This window comes from Bos mutus, chromosome 8, assembly GCF_027580195.1.
Source record: "Bos mutus isolate GX-2022 chromosome 8, NWIPB_WYAK_1.1, whole genome shotgun sequence".
Taxonomy (NCBI): Eukaryota; Metazoa; Chordata; class Mammalia; order Artiodactyla; family Bovidae; genus Bos; species Bos mutus.
The window spans coordinates 101807566-101828160 of record NC_091624.1 but is presented as its reverse complement, the minus strand read 5'-3'; the positions used below and the strand labels follow the sequence as shown (position 1 = coordinate 101828160).

The window sequence follows — 20595 nt, the reverse complement described above, 5'->3', positions numbered from 1 at the left end:
AATGTAATCCTTGAAGGCAGGGGCAGATTTGATGGAAAGTGTATGTTGGTTGACCATTGATGTATGTTCAGATGTTAGTATTAGATAGTTGGAATATACCCAGTGTAAAGGACTGTGGTTAATGTTCAGAGGTGAGGGAATTGCACCCAAGTGGGGATTTGAGATATCAAGGCTTATTCAGGAAGTGTCTTTCTTAGACTGATGCAAGTTCCACTGAAGAACTGTTCTTAAAGTTGTTCAACTATTCTTAGTTGATCAGAGATGCTTCTGTTCTTCTCATTTTTGCTATCTTCACTAAAGCTTTTAGAGAAGTAAATTATAATTTTCACTATCAGTATGGAGACAGTGTCGATCTAGAGAAATACAGAGACAATATCAATATAGAGGTTTCTCTTACTAGGGCCACTTTAAATATGCTTTAAGTCATTACCACCTAAATGATGTTTCATCCTTCGAAATGGGGCACTTTTGCAACAATGGAATCTCAAAATAACACCCAGTACATTGCTGTACCGACGAGACTTTTTTTTAGTGTTTTCCAGTTTTTCACAGCTGTCATCACTATAATGGCATCCTATTCACTTGGAAATCAGACTTGATCCCCCAGAGTTGAAGTTCTTACTTTTTTCTCTCTCTGTGGACCCTCCGAGTCCTTCAGGAAAATAGCTGGCTTATTGCCACCCAGTCTTTGCCTCTGCTTTTTTCTGCTGTTGCCCAGAAATTAAGGATTCTTTACTCTCCTAGGCTTTCTCCAGTCCTAACAGCTAAAGATGTCAGCTCTGTCTCTTACAATAAATGCCTCATCGTTCTTCAGTGGTCTTGCCAGGGTCTTGCTGAAGCGGGGAGCCCAGAAATGATACTGTAATCCCTTTGCTTGAAAACAGTGTGCCTATTATTGTCCTCTTCTGACTAATGTGCTTCTACCAAAGCGGCACATGAGAACACTTTTGGTTTTTTTTAAGGAAAGTTTCAGTTCATTGTGCTTCTGGTCAGTTAATGTTCCCCCTTTTCATTTGCTTGTTTATTTGCTTACTCTCTGGCCAGTGCACTTCTCTTTTTATTATCACGTTGACTTCCCTGGTGGCTCAGACGGTAAAGCGTCTGCCTGCAATGTGGGAGACTTGGGTTCGATCCCTGGGTCGGGAAGATCCCCTGGAGAAGGAAATGGCGACCCACTGCAGTACCCTTGCCTGGAAAATCCCATGGACGGAGGAGCCTGGTGGACTACAGTCCATAGGGTTGCAGAGTCGGACACGACCAAGCAACCTCACTTCACATGTTGTTTAGTCGCTAAGTCATGTCTGACTCTTCTGTGACCCCGATAGACTGTAGCCCACCAGGCTGCTCTGTCCATGGGATTTCCCAGGCAAGAATACTGCAGTGGGTTGCCATTTTATTATCCAGGGGATCTTCCCAATCCAGGGATTGAACCCAAGTCTCCTGCTTGGCAGGCAGGTTCCTTACCACTGAGCCACCAGAGAAGCCCCTTCATTGAAGCATAAAAATACTTAAATAAGAATCTTCAGGTTCAGGCCTAAAATTTGTCAGCTTGATTTTGTTTCAGCATTCCTAGGTTAGCAAGATATTCTTTGAATAATTAAAGGTACATTGGTTCTTATTAGCATCTGCAAACTTTTGAAGGGCATACTCTGCATTTGAGTCACAAACAAAATATGGAACATTAAGCGTGAGAGAGTGCTCTGTCATATGTGACTGGAGCTTACTCCCCAAGCCACAGAGTGGCCAGTGGACGTGTTTCAGCTCTGCCTGTTCAGTAACTGCCACCTCCTACCCCCGTTTTCCCCTCTCTCTACCAAGGAGATTATAGGAGGTTTTGTTAGATGCATTATGGAAACGGAGGGACACCATGCCTTCCTCTGTATCACTAATCTAGTGAGACTAAGATAAAATTTATGCTGATGAACATTCTCCACCACCCTGCCTGCTGCCTGGCTTTGCTCTACCCCAGTGTAAGGTGTCTAGTGTATCATAAAGAAATACACATATACTCCAAGTTTGCTCTCTATTTTGGTTCTCATTTTTATTTGCTGCTAGTGACTGGTTAGTGCATTAATTTCAATGGCCTATATAAATAGTCATTAAATAATTAATGCCACACTAAAAAACTTAACACAGATTTTAGAATAACGTGTAAGATAGAACCCAGAAAAATAGAAATCAGTGCATATGCCTAAAAGAAAGCTGGATCAATTCTCCCAATACAGGAAGGGATAAATATTGATATGAACATTGCATACAACTTAGAGACAATAAATAGATAGTAACACTGCTTAAGATTTGTAATGTGAGATGGTACAAAAAACTAAACAGAGGGGGAGCTTCCCTGGTGGCTTCAGTGGTAAAGAATCTGCCTGCCAACGAAGGAGACACGGGTTCAATCCCTGGGTTGGGAAGATCCCACATACTGAGGAGCGACTGTGCTCTAGAGCCTGGCTGCTACAACTATCAAAGCCTGAACGCCCTCATGCCCATGCTTCCCAACAAGAGAAGCAATGAGGAGCCCATGCACTGCAAGTGGAGAGCAATCCCGATCACTGCAACTGGAGAAAAGCCTGCATGCAGCAGTGAAGATCCAGCACAGCCAAAAACAATGAAGAAATAAAATTTAAAAACTAAACAGAAATCCCCTAAAATCCATTAAATCTACTACACAGTGGAACCGCAGAGACAGCACAGAGTAACCCAGCAGGCCATAGAGTAAGGTAAGCACACTCATTTCTTTTCGTTTTCAAAGCCATTTCTCTCTGTTTCCCACCTAACTGTGATGAAAGATCTTAAAGCTTCTTGCTTTTTCTGTTTCTGTCCCAAGTTAGTTTGGAGACTTAACCTCCTTCTCTGGAAGAGTCACAGTAGCAGAGACACAGCAACCTAAACACACGCCTGGATTCTCTCTGGCCTCATTCGAGGACACTTAGATCATTGCACGTAGCTCTGGGTGCCTTACTACTGGATGTCCGTTGACCAACTGGAATTATTTCAGAGAATAACATCAGAAATGATTTATGAGGAAGGATTAAAGGAGTTATTTATAGCTTGACCGAACAATGACTGAGAGAGCTGACTGTATAAGCATTCAAGGGATGGCAACACAGAAGGCGGGGAAGAATCGTATAAGGATGGTTCCAGGAAAACAGCAGAATGAAGGGCGCAGAACAATGAAATGATATTAACGAAGAGAAGGCAACAACCGTGCACCAGCACAGTGATTTATAGACAGCAGGGTCCTCTCCCAGCACCGCCATGGATTTCAGTCACTTCTGTTTTTTAAAAAATAAGATTTTGAAAATGTAAAAATATTCCCAGTAAGAACCGAGGAATGAAATAGGTCCTGTTTCTACCAGTCATATTTCCTCTTTTCTTTGTTAGATTAGGTGGAAGAGAAGCAGAAGTGATGAAGGAATGATTATTAACAAAAAAGTACTTTTAATCAGAGTGTCCTTGACATTTTCAAACAAGAATGTTCAGTTCCGTCCCTCATGCAAAGATACAAACACACAATTGCTAATGAAAAGATTAGTGTTTATTAACTTGTTCTTTGGAATCAGCAGGTTCTCAGATCAAGATTCTATTATTTGGGGGGGAATATTTCAGTATTTGAGAAGATGCATGGATCTTTTCTTGTAAGATCAAAGTTAACAATTCATCCTGAGGAATAAATAAATTTATAAAGAAAGAAAATAACAATTTTAAGGAAGTCTTTAAAGACAGAGTTTCTCATATTTTCAAAATCATGGCTTGAACATATTTATAAAACTTATGTTTCTCATTTTTATGGAGATTTTTTTTTTTTTGTAATCAATTTCTGTCTGAGTTCCAGAAATGCAAAAGATACAAGCACCGAAAGAGGTGGCAGCTGACAAAATTGCTGTCTTTGACCTTCTGATGCAAGTTTAGTAACGAATCTGGAAAATAATGAACTGCAATTAATGAAATCTGCACTCATATTCAAGTGTGTTTCTCAGACAGCACATAAAATAATTGAAAGAACTTCCTGCTCTCTAATTAGTTAGATTGAATTAATTTGGCATAATAGCTTTTTTCATGTGTCTAGAAGTTGGTGTTCAGATGAAGCTATTTATGTACTTCCAACTTCTGAATTCCAAATGGCATCTTTGGTTCATTTGGGGGATTAAGGAGTTAATGAAAGAAAAAAGTGCAAGTATTAGTGTGTTGGTCGTGTCAACTCTTTGCTGCTCCATGGACTGTAGCCCTCCAGCCTCCTCTGTCCATGGAATTCTCTAGGCAAGAATACTGGAGTGGGCTGCCATTTCCTTTTTCAGGGGATCTTCCTGACCCAGGGAGTGAACCCAGGTCTCTTGCATTGCAGACAGATTCTTTACCATCTGAGTTAATGCTCACATTTAATTTCCACCATCAGAAACACAGCCACATTTCTGGCCTATCCTTGCTCTACTGTTAGCTCCTCTCCAGTGTCCTGGGCTTTGCTTAGGCCTACCCTGCTGACCACAAGGGTTTCTGTCTCCAGTTTCAACACCACTTCCAGTGTGGTAGGTGGACAGAACCTTGAGTAGAGAAAGCAGTGCCCTATACATCTCTGACGGAGCTGGAAAGGTGCTTAGGTAGTTCTTTCAGCTTTCATGTGAGTGAGTGTTCTGTGTGTAAAATGGGGAGAAACAAACACAGCTACTGGTTCTTCCCTTGTGCGCTAAGATGCTGTTTTAGACTCTTCATTACTCAGGCTCCTCTGATGAAACAGGCTGTATAAATGCTTGCTGTGGTGTCTTAAGGGTTTATCGTCTTTTTTTTTTTTTTTTTTCTTAAGTTCTATTTCAGTTGGTTGAGGTGTAGGAATTTGTCTCAAAGGAATTTGCTATTAAAAAAAAATTATTTATTTGACTGCTCCAGGCTTAAGTTGTGGCATGTGGGATCTAGTTCCCTGACCAGGTATTGAACCCAGGCACCCTGCATTGGGAGCCTGGAGTCTTAACCACTGGACAACCAGGTAAGTACCAAGGGTTCATCATCGTAACCAACTAAAAATAAGAAAAAGGATCTAGACCTTGTTTTCTAGCCTTGAGTTTTCCTTTAGTATTCAGGTTTTTAAAAGTTCTTTTCCCTTGTAGTTTATATTTGGATGTGTTATTCTATATTGCTTGTTCTTGTGTTAATAAAGGGAAGTTTGTACAGACCTTTTGGAATACAGACTTTTAAAAAAATTCAAGGAAAATGATTTCTGTTCAGTTGCTTTGTGGATGAATTCTTAGGCAATTCTTAACTGCTTTACGAAATGAGACTCTTATGTCTGTTTTGTTTTCCAAGATCATAACATTTTACCATCTGTCTTTGCCCCAGAAATGTATGGATATTGACATACTTAGACACTAAGTTGCCTTCAGAGTCAGGGTTAGTAGCTAATCTGTAGAATAATGAAAAGAAGATAGTTTCTGAGGCAGGATAGGAGTTGATTTGAAGAGGCCGCATCTTCCACTTATTTTTCAGAAATGGGCTTTGTATACTTCTGTATGAGTCTGTAGACCCAGGGTTGGCAGGCTTTTTTGGTCAAGAGCCAGATAGTTTTATTTTAGGCTCATTTTAGGCTTTGCTGGCAGAACTGGCTGCAGACAATGCTAAACAATGGGTCTGGGTTTGTTCCAATAAAACTTTATTTATAACCCTGAAATTTGAATTTCGTATAATTTTTACATGTCACAAAGTATTCTTTTATTGATATTTTAATAATTTCACAGTGTAATAACCATTCTTAGCTTGTAGGACATACCGAGCTGGGGACAGTCTAGATTTAGACTCAGTTTTTAAGTTTTTAGATTAACAGCCATTCTGTTGACTCAGCTGGTAAAGAATCCTCCTGCAATGAGGGAGACCTGGGTTCAGTCCCTGGATTGGGAAGATCCCCTGGAGAAGGGAAAGGCTACCAACTCCAGTATTCTGGCTTAGAGAATTCCTTGACAGTCCATGGGGTCGCAAAGAGTTGGACACGACTGAGCGACTTCACTTCACTACCTTTCATAAAGTATCCTTCCTTCTTCTTGGATACTTGAGAAACTGAGTGGATAGAGTGACTTATTACACCCTATTTTTAAAAGAGAGACATCTTTTTCCACATAAATACTTAAGTTTTACCGATTATCATGTAGAAATTTAAAAAGTAAACTAGCTAAACCCTAATATGTAAGAAACTGTTTCTTTCCTGACAACTTCAGAAATATTAGTGTTTAAAATTTCCCATATGTAGGATCTCAAGTATGTTGAGCTAACACATATATTGTTGTTCAGTCGCTAAGTCCTGTCCAACTCTGTGGCCGCATGGACTGCAGCACGCCAGGCTTCCCTGCTCTTTAGTATCTCCAGGAGTTTGCTCCGACTCATGTCCATTGGGTCAGTGATGCCATCCGACCATGAAGTCTGTTAGGACAGGCTCGTTCACTTTTATCAACTGATAAATAATTTACTTGTTGACAGAAGTGTGCCTTTTAGTTTTGGGTTTTTTTTTTTTAAGATTGATTTATTTTTGCTGGGTCTTTGTTGCTGTGGGCTTTCCCTAGTGGCGGCGAGCCGGGGCCACTCTCTAGCTGCGGTGTGAAGGCCTCTCACTGTGGTGGCTCCTCTTGTTTGGAGCGCAGGCTCGAGGGCATGCGGGCTTCAGTAGTTGGAGCATGTGGGCTCAGCAGCTGTGGCCCATGGGCTTAGTTCCCTGCAGCATGTGGGTTTCCCTGGACCAGGGATCACAGCCGTGTCCCCTGCATCGTCAGGTGGGTTCTTAACCACTGGACCATCAGGGCAGCCCTTTTAGTTGTTTTATGTAATTAAAATTAAATTGGAATATCAGGTATTAGACCCTGAGTGCCCGTTTCTGAAGAGGAGGACTGTGTGTGTGTTTGATTTTGCACATATTGTATCCTCAACTCCTGACACAACCTTTAGAATACAGAAGGCTGCCTGGAGCCTGGCAGGCTACAGTCCATGGGGGTCACAGAGTCCAGCGCGACTGAGCGACTTAGCACAGGCACCTAGTACTCGTTTTACTTAATCTAGAGAAATACCTTGGAAGGCAGTGCATGGAACCCCAGTAATTAGGGTTACATGGTGCTTTAGACATGTGCAGTGTCTACCGTGCCAGGGATTCTATATGCATCAGCTCAACAGCAGTGCTGTCTGATGGAAGTATAATACGAGCCATGTGTGTCATTAAAAATGCCTAGTAGTCACACTTGAAAAAGTAAGAAGAAACTGGTTGAATTAAATAATTTACGTAACCCAGTATATTCATAATATCATTTCAACCTGTTATCAGTATAAAAAACAATCTGAGATATCCTCCTCTTTTTTTTTTTTCTGTAGAGTCCTCAAAATCAGGTGTGTAGTTTACATTTCTAGCACATCTCGATTCAGATACTAAATTTTCCTTGGAAATACTTGATCTGCATTCAGAGTTCATAGAATTGAAAAAATAAATCCACATGCCCAAGACGTTACAAAAACATACTAAAAGGCACTTTAATTTTTAAATTTATATGTTATTAATTAAAATGAAGTAAAATAAAAAATCCACTTCCTCAGTCACACCAGCCGCATTTCAAGTGCTCAGAAGCCACCTGGCTGGTGGCTGCCATGCTGGACGCACAGAGTTGAAGGGTAATGTTAGGCGCTGACTTAGAGATGAAGATGAGTCTCAGGTAGGTAACACCTTGTCTAAGCTGACACTGCGTAGTGAGGAGCAGAACTGAGACATAGTCAAGAAACAAAATTTAACGCACGATTGTGATCTGAAGAGATTTCACTGGATTTGATTAAAAACAGCAAGTGATAATATTTATAGAATCAAATCTATAGAGTATTTGAAGGAGGAACTAGTCATGCTGTGGAGAAACACTGGGTAGAATCTCTCTTCGGGTTTTTTGGCCCATTTCTTTCTAAAAACAATTATTTCTGGGCATTGACAACTTAAAGCAGAAAAGTGACGTGGTCAAATTTGTGTCTCAGGAGGCTCCTCTCGCTGCAGTTTGGAAGGTGGATTTGGAAGAGGATAGAACTGGAGGAATCTACTCAAGTGAATGTATAAACCTCATGAGGGATTGTAATATTGGTCAGAGAAGGGAAGTCACCATCCCATGCTGACACGTGGACACTTGCCGCTGGCCGGAAGGAGCATGTGGCAAGTAGGGTAACAGTGTCTCTGGCAAGGACCAGCTGGTGGCCACCCACCATCCTCCCTGGCTGACATTGCTCAGAGAATTCCTATGGACTGGATTGCCACTTCCAGAGGTGCAACCCAGAGGCGATCAGGTTTACCCAAAGAACTGAGGGAGTGATTAGAACGAGAGTTACTCACTTAAACTGAGAACTCTGACTGCCAGGTGGAGACAAGGGCTGGTGTCGTCCGTGGCCAGCACAGTCTCAGCCGGATCCTCCTGGAAAGCCAGAGTGCAGATCATGAGGTTGATCGCAGACCCCTGGCAGAGGGGGTGGGGGTGCTGGCGGTGTGAGCCGGGGTGGTCCTGAGGGGTGCCTCCCCTCCGCCCCCACAGTGACTGGAGCCGCCAGTCCCTGCACAGTTGCTGGGGGCACTGCCAGCTCTCCCTGTCCCTGCCGGCTCAGCACCCTGCCTCTCTGATTAACATAACCTTTCAAAATCTGTTTATATTGATTAAGCTATTGCTGATTCTTGATCTTTAGGTAATTGTACATGTCTGATTTTGTCTAATGTTTGTTACTTTTACCAGAATGTATTCAAAGATGAGGAGGTATTCAGCTTGGTAGTGTTCTTTATGTTTTTCTCACTTTATCAGCATGAAAATCAAAGGTTGGCTATTGAGTATTTATGGCCAGAATAAATCTTACATCTCTTGTTGTATTTTCCTAGGCTTGGATTAAAGTGATTAGTTAGAGTTGAAAAAAAAAAAGATTTAGAGGATCATATTTACTTAGGAACCATTAGAACATGACTTGTAAAGAATTTATCAAATTCATGGTAAGGGGTGATTATTAGCAAAGGTTCATTTTTAGACAAAAAGGTATCAGAAAATACAGTGTTTTTGAACAAAGTGTTAATTAAGTTGCTTCAACAGACATCTTTTCTCCCCTCTACCTACTCCTGTGCTCAAAATTTGGAATTTGATAGGATTTTTCCAAATCCTAAGTGTACAATTCAGCCTTTATATCACTTAAGTCATTCATTCACTTATTTACTTGTTCAATCAACAGACATTAAGTTCTTGTTTTATGGATGAGATGAATGAGACATAATCCTTACCCTGCAGAGAGCTTGCAGTTGAGAATGACCCCCGTCAAGACGGATTGACAGATAATTAGGTTATATATATAAATAGGTTATAGGTGGTATGTTGAGGTTATAGGTGAAAGTGTGGGGAGGGGGGTGCATTTTACCTGCAGTTTCAGGAAAAATAGATCATGCTCCAGCTAAGACTTAACGATGGCTAGGTCTTCACCAGGTGGGCGATGATTCCCTCAGGGAGGGGACAGCGTGGGGAAGTCTCTGGATAAGAAGCATGCTCAGCCTCATGAGAGGTGATGTGCTTGCATATCATGTCAAGGAGTTAAGACTTCATTCCAGGCAAATTAGCTCTTATGTCTAGTTAGGACATCTGAGCTCTGGTGTGCCATCATTGAGGTGGCATATGAAAGCCAGAGCTTAAATATGACGAGATAGGGTGTGAGAAGTGACTGTCACCTTTTCCCCACAACACTTCCACGCTGCCCTGTGCCTCTCTCGTGCTGGTCCACTAGACCTGACCCGCACTCAGGACAGTGCCCTGGTGTAGCCGTCCAGCCCTTAACTGTTAGGTGAATGCCTCTGAGCCTCACTTTCTGAAGTGTGAAATGTAGATAATTATACTTATATTCACGCGCCTCATAGGACTTCTTAATATTTATAGCTGCAAAATACTTTGCAGTCATTTTTATTAATAGTTACCAGATGTGTCGTAAGGATTAATGAACTTATGATCTGAAATGTTTTGAGCTCTCGAAATAGGCAGCCGCTTGCATGGGGGCTGTGCAGAGGAGCATTAAAATGCAAACAGTACCATTTGGAAATGTGAGCCCTTCTGTGTGAAGGACAGATGACAACTGAAGAGTTCAGCACACTCTGGAGGTATTTTTGGTGCCCGTAGTAAGGTTGCTGAATTCACTGGAGGCCATCGCCCTCAGAAAGCGGGTGCGCCCTCCCGGTTGGGCATGCGCGTGGGAGTGTGGCACTGACATGTGCTCCCTCTGCAGCTGCGTCCCGCTCGCCCTGTCTCCCGATCTTCCCAGGCGCCGTCTCTCACTCTCGCCCCTGGTTGTCTCCAGGTGTTCGCTGGCCGCCTTCCTATCTCTGAATTCTCCTATTTCCTTTTCCTCTTATCATCCAAATTCAGTCTCTTACATTTCTGGTGCTCTGCCGAACTGTTGGTGCAACTGCTTAATTGATTTCTCCAAATTTTCTGTCTCCTCCTTCAGGGATGATCTTCTGTAAGCCTAGTTCTTAGCACCACTTCATTCGATTCCTTTGCTAGCTCTTTGTTGCCTGTGAAAATCCACCATAAGCTCACACGGCCTCCTCCACACGCCCTGACCTCCTTTCCCTCTGCCCAAGTCTGGTCACTCCAGATCCTTCCCTCTCTTGAAGACCTCCTGGAAGGTTGAGAAGCTTTTCCCGGGCAGGAAAGTGAGAGGAGGGAGCCTCCAGACAGGGCAGCCTGCCTTTGTCATGCCACTCTTCATGGGTCGCCAGGCCCCCCAAGGAGCCACTGTGTCTTCAAGGTCTGTGTCCAGGTGGAGTCACCCCCACGGAGGTGTTCTAGATCTGGTCCCTGGATAACCCCTTCCTCCTCCACATCTTCTCTGCTTGGAAACTTTCATTCCGATACCTGTCATCTTCCTTGATGTTTTCCTTTTTTGCATACGCATCCTTCCCCCAGACTGGATTGCTGCCTTGTTAAGAGGGACCCCCTGTCCTTCTGGTCTTCATATTCCCACAGCACTGTTGCAGCTCTTTGTGCACCTGAGACCTGAGTCCTTACTTCTTTTTTTCTGTTTTAAGTATTTAAAATATTTTAAAGTTATTTACTTATTTTTTGGGGGGAGGCTGTGCTGGATCTTCAGTGCTATATTCCGGCTTCCTCTAGTTCCGGTGAGTGGGAGCTACTCGCTGGTTGAGGCGCACGGGCTTCTCATTAGCACGTCTTCTCTTGTCGCAGAGCACAGGCTCTAGAGCACAGGCTCGGCAGTGTGGTACAGCAGCTCAGTTGCTCCGAGGCATGTGGAGTCTTCCTGGACCAGGGATTGAACCCATGTCCCCTCATTAGCAGGTGGATTCTTAACCACTGGACCACCAGGGAAGTCTCTGAGTCCTTGCTGAGCTGAAGGAGAGCCCCACTAAAGCAGAGCCCCAGTTAAGTTTGTCATGCAGGGCAGTATTGTGGGGAAATTTGAAATCCACAAAAATAGAGTGAATACTGTGGTGGATCCCTATGCATTCGTCACCCAGCTTCCATGAAAACTAGTCTGTGACCAGTCCTGTGGTCTGTGTCTGTGCCCCCAGCCTCTTGAGCATGTCCTCTGCTGGAGAACAGTCTGCTGTGATGCTCTTTCATCCAGAGCTGCTGTCCGGCAGCCTTTCCTAGGAGGGGGGCACCACGAAGTGCCTAGTGTGTGAAGCGGAGAAGTAGGTGTGGCTGGAGTACCTGAGTTTGCACTCAGGACCCACTTAGACCTGATGTGATCTTATTGTTGACACAGGTTCCAGCCATTTCAGGTGTATCTAGGGGTTGGACGGGTGTCTCTACAGAGCAGATCTGTTGCCTGATCAAGAAGTATAAGTGTTAGTTGCTCAGTCATGTCTGACTCTCTCTGATCGCATGGACTGTAGCCCGCCAGGCTGCTCTGTCCATGGACTTCTCCAGGCAAGAATACTGGAGTAGGTTGCCATGTCCTTCTCCAGGGGAAATCCTGACCCAGGGATCGAACCCAGGTCTCCTGCATTGCGGGCAGATTCATTACTGTTTGAGCTACTCGGGAAGAAGTGGTTGTGGCGGGGGGGGGGAGGGTTGCAGAAAGAAGTGGTTGTGGAGGATGAGGGACGGTGCGGGGAAGCGTGAGGTCTTCAGCATAGAAGCCTGGAGCCACAAAGCTGGGGCCCTGTCCTCAGGAAGCCCTGTGGCTCCGCTGGATTCCAGTATTGCATCCCAGTCAAGCAGGTGCCTTCCCATTTACTGGATTTAAAAAAAATTATTCTGAATCACAAAGAAAAGTATATTTTTCTGTACCCAGTTTAGGAGGACACAGAAAAGGTTTCATCCTGGGTGGCTGTAGTTCCATCTTGGCGGGATTTTTACATTTTTGTGCTTTAAAGGAGAATGTTTCATCTCAATCTTGTCTGTTTTAAATAAGATATAACTGAAGAATGTAAGTATTTCGGGGTTCCAGCTTAACAAACTTTTTTTCTGCCCTTACTGAGAGAGATGGTCTGAACACCTTTCCATTCGTGGGGGGGCTTCGGACGCAGTGGGGAAAATGAAAATGAAGGTACTAGCCCCGGCACTGAAGGGACCGTAAGACAGAGTGGAGGGTGCATGCTTGAAACAGAGAATCCCTGACAGGAGGCCTGGGGCAGGCAAGATGTGCGACGGGAGCTGGGTGGGAGGCACGGGGGTCTTTCCTGGTCAAGGAGTTGAGGGAGAGGCTGGGGGGTTCAGGCCTTGCTGCTGGCAGGGCACCCTCCCTGGCTCTGTCCATTGTCTTTCCTAAACCCACGTCTGACCCTGGCTCTCCCGGCCTTTGCCCTGAGGCGCTCCCCAGTGTCTGCAGGGTAGAGCGTCTTCCCTTAGTTTATCCCCACGTCTGGCCAGCTGTTTGGCTGTATCTTCTGCCATGTCCTACTTCACTGTCTCTGGGCCTTTTTCTCAGATGCTGGTGCTGTTCCCGTACCCCTTAATTGCTTCTAGCTCCTTTTTCCCCGGAGAAGGCAATGGCACCCCACTCCAGTACTCTTGGCCTGGAAAATCCATGGATGGAGGAGCCTGATGGGCTGCAGTCCATGGGGTCGCTAAGAGTCGGACACGACTGAGCGACTTCACTTTGGCGTTTCACTTTCATGCATGGGAGAAGGAAATGGCAGCCCACTCCAGTGTGCTTGCCTGGAGAATCCCAGGGACAGCGAAGCCTGGTGGGCTGCTGTCTATGGGGTCGCACAGAGTCAGACACGACTGAAGAGACTTAGCAGCAGCAGCAGCAGCTTTCCCGCAGAGGCTGTCCCAGGGTACAATTGGCTGTAGCAGTACCTTTGCTAAAACGCAGCTGTTTGGTGTATGAATGTAGGTCGACACCCTTCTCAGTGGGCTGTTTTGTTCCAAATGGACTTTTCTCCCTTCAGTTAAGAGTCTGGGCTGCTAGAAAGTAAGCACAGCTTTGGGCGTCAGCCTTCATGCCTGCAGACTCTTGGGGAGTCATGACAGCAGAGGAGCCCTGGCACCCAGACACACCAGGGACCTGGGAGGAACCGGTTGCTCAGGGCTGGAGGAAGGGACCTGAAAAGGTTCCCAGACCAGGGAAACTAGATAGATCGAGGCACTGCATGGCAACAAACCCCGACACCCGGCTTTGACGCCTCCTGTGAAACGGGATTGAGGGTAGGTATTTGGCCCAGATGGAGCCCTCTTAGAGCCGAGCTTTCTAAGGTGACCTCCAGACCTGAGCTTTGGAGCAGGCAGGCCCAGGAGGTGACCAGACCTTGGTTGGGGAAATAAATGCAGAGCATGGTAGGCCCCAGGGTTCTCCAAGGTGGTCGCGTCTGCTCTGTGCCCACCTGCTGTTGTGAACACAGCAGCTGCCGACTCCTTCAGGGTTACCAGATCCTCCTCCCGACTTTTCTTTCTTCTAGTTTTTGTGTGGTTTTTAGCTCTCTGTTTTAACGAGCTGTTCCTTGAACCACACGTCCGTAAGGAACCGGCTCCGCTCATGTGATATCGCTTGTGCCCATCAATTCAGGCTCTCACCCCGTCATCCCTGCTCTGTTGTTGGCACCTGTCATTTGCCCGCCTCACTCTTGCACTGTTTCTGCAGCCAGTCTGCCTTCCACCGGCAGGTTGGTCTTCTTCACGTCCTGCCCCCTCTGCCCAGGACCTGTGGGGATCCTCGCCATTGCCCAGGAGCTTGGCTCAGACCCCAAAGCCTCTGTTCACATGCCTGTCCCTCTGTGCTCCAGCTACACTGGCGTCTATCCTCACCCCCCTCGCTGCCTGTGACGGCTCCGCCCACACTTCTCTGGACCAGGAATCTCCCTGGCTGGGCAAGGCTTAGTTTGTGCTCCACCTCCCCTGAAGCCTTTCCCGATCTTCCTGTCATGTCACATCTCTCTGTCAGGTCCTAAATGCTCCCATGTACAGATAATAAGTGATACTCAGCGTGCTCCGTCATGTCCGACTCTGCAACCCCCGGGACCGTAGCCTGCCAGGCTCCTCTGTCCCTGGGATTTCCCAGGCAAGAATATGGGAGTGGATTCCCATTTCCTTCTCCAGGGGATCTTCCCGACCCAGGGTTCAAACCCACGTCTCCTGCATTGGTAGGCGGGTTCTTTACCACTGAGCCATCCAGAGAGCTCCATGTACAGATACAGCCCTTGGCTAACACGTGCCGTGCGCAAGCGAAGAGAGCACCTGCACTCCTTACACGTCTGGTGTCGCTGGGCCACTGACTGCTCCTGGCTTTGTATGTTTCCGGCACAGCATCCCCACCCAGCCCCTGACAGCCCTGCCAGGCAGTGACTTGTCAGAATCCCTACAAGCTGTAGAGTTCCCTCTGGGTGGAAGGCTTCTCTGGTTCTGTCTGCCCTGCTCCCCCGAGCCCCGAGCCCACTCGCTCCCTTGTTTCCTCAGCCCGTGCCCCGAATCACGGTGCAGTCGGCCCTTCCGGATGTCGGGTCGCCCAGGATGGCCGAGGTGAGTTGGTCGGGCCGGGTGGTGCCTTCTCTGTGGCTGTCCCACATACAGTGGGTGGCCCCAATGCTGTAACTGTGGAGTCCACACCCGTGGCTTTTAATTTTAGCATTCCCATCTCGATAATGAACTATAATGTAGGTCACTGTCTTCCCCCTCTCTGTTTTGCTTGTTACACTTTTCTATTTTCAACTTGTTAATCATATGATTGCTAAACTCCTAGGTGCTTGACTGCTAATGTAGTCTGCTGTTTTAATAGCCCACTGCTAGGCAGAGGTGATTTCTATAAACAGAACCATCTCCTTATCCCAAGTGTTGGCTTAATTCTCAGTTTTACATTTTATTCTGATTCATGATATCAGCGTGAAAAGACTGACGCTAAGCTGGGGGAGAAAATCATCTCTTATGATCTCCCACAGATGAACAGCACTTCTCATCTTATGAATAGCAAATCTATTTTCTCCCACTGTGCCGTTCATCCTCTGAGGAGATGCTGTGTCTTCCATAGGAAGTTTTTTATTTATTAAAACAGGAGCTGCTGCTGCTAAGTCGCTTCAGTCGTGTCCGACTCTATGCGACCCCATAGACGGCAGACCACCAGGCTCCTCCGTCCCTGGGATTCTCTAGGGAGGAACACTGGAGTGGGTTGCCATTTCTTTCTCCAATGCATGAAAGTGAAAAGTGAAAGTGAAGTCGTTCAGTCGTGTCTGACTCTTAGCGACCCCATGGACTGAAGCCTACCAGGTGCCTCCGTCCATGGGATTTTCAAGGCAAGAGTACTGGAGTGGGTTGCCATTGCCTTCTCCGAAAACAGGAGCAAAAGAGGCCAAATAATTGAAAGATAATTCAGATATCCAAGAGTTCACTCCTTTCTGCACGGCCCATTTCAATCCTAGGTGTTCACAAATTTAACCAAAGGTAGAGCTGCCCCCGCCCCAGCCCCCATGAGTTGGGTTGATGATTTCTCAAGGCAGATCTGGGTGGGACTCCCAGGCCAGTGGGGCAAAGGGAGACCCTTACACGAGGGTGCTTCCCTGCGGGCTTGCTCAGATCCAGGTTTTCCGGTAGCCTTAGGAATGTCTGTGCTAAACTGTGACCCAGAGAGGCAGGGAGATTCCCACTCACATAGCAACTCCAATTGAGTGGGAACCCACAGTGCCAAAGCGGAAGGATCAGAGCTGCGCTTGGCTCAGCGTGAAAGAACCAAGAACCGGGGTAATCAGAGCTCACCTTCTGCACCACCCCCCAACTCTTCCTCCCCACTACCCTCCCCAACCATCTCCTCTTTCCTGTTGCTGTGGATCTGACCTCTGATCCCCAGCTTTTCCCTTACTGGAGGCTTTGGGTGAATAGCCTCTCTGGGCCTCGTCGTAAAGTAAGTCCTTCCTGGCCCGCATCAGAGGACACAGTGAAAACTGATGGGGTAGAAGCTGATGGGGCTCTGAGGCACTGTCCCTGGGCCGTCCACTCCTCAGGACTAAGTCTTTCCTTCAGCAGATCCTGCAACTGGGGGGGACGGCCTTATCCCCAGGGAGTAGGGAACTGCAGACTATGTCAGAACCGTGGTTACTGTTCAGATTTCAGAGTCTCCTAAATTTTGCTTGTGTATTCTTCCCTGCCTGGTCAGTGAGATTAAAAATAGAATAGAAAAGGATAAATAAAACATGTACAAGTTGCGAAAGAAAAATGATTGAAGGATTGCCTCATCTTTTAGAGTATTTATGCTGGTGACAGTTATTGATCTACTGGATTTAGTAAATTTTGCAGCCCAGAGATCCATCACAAAAGTGGGTTGTTAATCTCAAGAGGTGCCGTTAATTTCGTACCCTGAGAGTGTGCCTTGTGGGGGGAGGAGGGCCCCCGGAGACAGGAATATAAATGGCGATTCACGTGAAAATGCATGATTTATCAACCTGCTGAGTTAAGCCAAGTAACTGTAAGAGACTTATAGATCTCAGCTGTTTCCCAGTTCAAATAAATCCTGTATTTCAAATGGAAAATGGCCATTCCTGTAAGATAAATAATCTTTCCGTAAATATTGAGAACATATTTCTTTTTTTGAGCAGCACCCTTCTCGCCCCACAGCCCGCTTCCCACTCCGTCTCCCATTCCCTGTCAATGTGCACCGGGAACAGAAAGATAATCTGCTGCCTTCTCCGGTGGCTGCAGTTATCACGGCAGGAACACCCGAGAGCACGGCGGGGCCGTGGAGCTCTGCTGGAGTGACTCAGACCCAGGGCTAAGAGGCGGGGAGCCCAACGCAGCTCCGGCCTCACTCAGCCCTGCTCACCGGGCTGGCTGCTCCTCGGCCCACGAGTCTCCAGATCGGAGACCCTGATGCGGGCCGTGGGACCAGCCTTGAGCAGCGTCTCAAAAGACAGCCTCTCGGGAAGGGGACAGCCTACAGGCAACCTCTGTCCCTCCTCTTCCCCTGCCTCCTGCCCCACAGGCCCCACGGTTGTTGCTTCCTGCCGAGCTGTGCTCTGGCTCGTCCGGATCCCTCGCTGAGGCCACCGTTTCAGTTCTGCAGGAGCAGCGTGCTCTGCTGGCCTCCAGTGATCCTCTTAGCCTCCCCAGGAAGTTGGTGCTGGACGGGGGCGGTGGGTGGGGGGGGTCCATTCCCGAGAGAGGAGCTCCGGGCCTGAGTGCAGGAGGTGTAAGAGGGAGTCCGGCATTCACATGCACCATGCTTTATGTGAAGGCTCTCCTGCCCGACTTGTACCACACTGCCCAGCTGCCGCCCCGCGTCATCGTTCCCACCACGAGGCAGGCGTGTCCCACAGTTAACTCCGCCCCGACCCTGTCTACCTGGTGACAGTATCCGATCCCCGCAGCTTGAGGGCTCTGCCCCACAAGACTGCCCCCACTTCAGATGCCAAGTCCTGCGGGGTCCAGACCAGAGGATCCCTTGACCCCTCCCTCAGGTTCAGTGAATTTGCTGGAGCGAACTCAAGAGAAGTATTTTACGTACTAGGCTATCAGTTTATTAGGGATGTAATATAGGAGCAGCCAGGTGGGAGAGACCTGCAGGGGAAGGGCAGGGCGCTGCCGTGCTCTCTGGGCACGGTGCTCTGCCCCCATTGCCACATGTTCTCCTGCCCAGAAGCTCTCCAAACCCCGTTCTTGTAGGGGTTTTGTGGAGGTCATTACATAGGCATGGTTGATTAAAGTGTTGGCCACTGCTGAGTGAGTCAGCCTCCAGCCCCTTCCCAGAGGTCAGGGATGGGATGGAAACTTACACCCTTCTAGTCATGTGATTGGTCCCCTTGGCAACCAGCCCCTCCTTGGGAGTTTTCCAAAAGTCACCCCCCTTAACATAAACTTAGATGTGGTCGTAAGGGGCTTGTTAGGAGTATCAGGAAACCTTTATAGCATTTGGGAAACCCCAGGGGTTTTAGGAGTTCTGTACCAAAAAATAAGACATTTAAGACCAAATGTGTAATTCTTAACTAGAAACCATACTATCATAGGCAGCTATAGGAGCTGTGCCTTATGGAAGGGGGCGGCAATGAGGGGCACTTGGGGCTGCCTTGCTCAGCCCGGGTCAGGGCAGGGAGGGGCAGCAGTGGCTTGCAGACTGTTGGCCTCTGTTATCTGTGCTCAGAGGTTGCATGGAGAGGCTGATGTGGGAACCTTCCACCCTGCTGCAAGGCCACTCTAGTCCCACCATCAGAGCTGTCTGTCTCCAACGACAACAGGATTGGCCTTGAGGCTTTGGGGAGGAATGCCTAACTCTCAGCTCTCCCCTTTCCAGGCTCAGCAGGAGAATGGGGGGCTGCGCGTGGCCCCCAGCATGCCTGTGGCCTTGCCAGCCACCCCTGCGCCCAGGACCTGTGATGGGCCCCCGAGAGTGACACCCACCTCCCCGGCCCCTGAGGGTGGGGATGGGCCCCCCAGCCCCCTGAGCGAAGCCTCCAGCGGCTACTTCTCACACAGCGTCTCCACTGCCACCCTGTCAGACGCCTGTGGCCCGGGTCTGGATGCCATGGCCTCGACCCCTCCGGGTCCCGGCCTGGCCGCCCTCGAGCCCCCGGCCGCCTCGGTGGAGGGAAAGACAGCGGGCAGCGGGGCAGCCCTGGCCCCAGCCGGGGCGTCTGCAGAGAAGCAGAACCAGGCAGCGGGCCCGCCACCACCCAACCAGGCGAGCAGGAGCTACCCTGCCGCCCCGCAGAAGCCAGAGGACACCCAGCCCCAGGGGAAACCAGTGGCCGGCCCAGAGCCCGACGTCTCCAGGCCACCCCCGCCTTCAGACCCCCGGTTCCAGCCGCCCGCTCCCACCTCTCCGTTCAGGATCAAGAAGGTGCGGACTTCGGAGCTGAAGTCGTTCACGCGCATGCTTGGCGGGGACCCCGGTGGCCCCTTGGGGACAGCGGAGGACCCACTGGCCTCAAGGGACCTGGGGGACGGCAGTGCTGGGGCTCAGGCCCTGGGAAAGCTGGAAGTCTCCTCGGATTCTGAAGAAGCCAGTGAGGTCCCAGAGTGGCTCAAGGAAGGAGAATATGTGACTGTGGGCACCAACAAGACGGGCATCGTGAGATACGTGGGGCCCACCGATTTTCAGGAGGGCACCTGGGTTGGAGTGGAGCTGGACCTACCTTCAGGTGAGTGATGCTAGTTTGAGACAGGTGCTGCCCCCATGCCCACTGCAGTCTGGCCGAAAAGTGTGGTCGCTGCCAAGCACCTGCTGTATGCCCTTGGGCACATCGTTGACCTCTCTGAGCCCCGCAGTTGCCACTGTTCAAAATCAGGAATTTTCTCTAGATAAGGCTCTCCTAAGTGTTTTAAGAGTCAGATTCTCTCTTTTTTTAACCTGTAGAGATTTGTCAGAAACGTACGACAGTCATTGAAAGCTACTAAATATTAATTCGACAATGAATTTAAATTCTGGAGTTTAGTTTTTAGTCACAGAAACAGCTGCGTTTGAGCTGTCACGGCAGCTCTGTGTGCTGTGCTAGCTCAGGTTACAAACTCTGATGCCCGTGTGGAGGTTCAGATGCCTCAGGTGTTCCCCAGACACCCCCAGGCTCCTGGGCCCCCAGCAGGAGGATGGAAGGAGAGGTGAGTCTCCTGTATAGAACGGCTCGCCTCCAAGCCAAGACATCATCATTTGCAGAAAAACTGAGGGCAGGGCTTAAATAATTATTTTCCTGTTGTTTTTTAAAAATTGAGATACAGTTGATTTACAGTATTAGTTTCCAGGGTACAAACTGGTGATACAGATTTTTTATAGATTATACTCCATTTAAAGTTATTATAAAACACTGGCTGTGTTCCAGGTGCCGTATAATGTGTGCTTGTAGCCTATTTTATACGCAGTGGTTTGTGCCTCTTAATACCCTACGTCTGTCTTGCCCCTCCCGCTTCCCTTTCTCCAACGGGTGACCCTCAGTTTGTTCTCTGCACCTGCGAGTCTGCTTCTGTTTTGTTATAGTCCTTTATTTTTTCAGTTCCACATGTAAGAGATAACATACAGTATTTGTCTTTCTCTATCTTATTTCACTTAGCATAATGCCCTCTAGATCTAGCTACACTGTATATAGCAAATGGACTGCAGGTTTTTTTGTTTTTTTGGAAATAGTTTGATTGCGATGCAGTTCACATAACAAAACATCCAGAAGTTTAAAGGGTACAGTTCAGTAGTTATTACTTATTTCCAGAG

General features: G+C 47.6%; 1 protein-coding gene across 2 annotated transcripts in view; it reads left to right on the top strand.

The window, feature by feature from the left end:
• KIF13B (kinesin family member 13B) overlaps nucleotides 1-20595 on the top strand; it is a 209436-nt gene that overhangs the window by 183011 nt on the left and 5830 nt on the right. The window contains exons 38-39 of one of the 2 annotated variants that reach the window (XM_070376013.1): nucleotides 14877-14939; nucleotides 18691-19537. In XM_070376013.1, coding sequence (XP_070232114.1) covers nucleotides 14877-14939; nucleotides 18691-19537 — 910 coding nt within the window. The remainder of the gene's footprint in view (nucleotides 1-14876; nucleotides 14940-18690; nucleotides 19538-20595) is intronic. The other variant, XM_070376014.1, reaches the window with a different exon arrangement.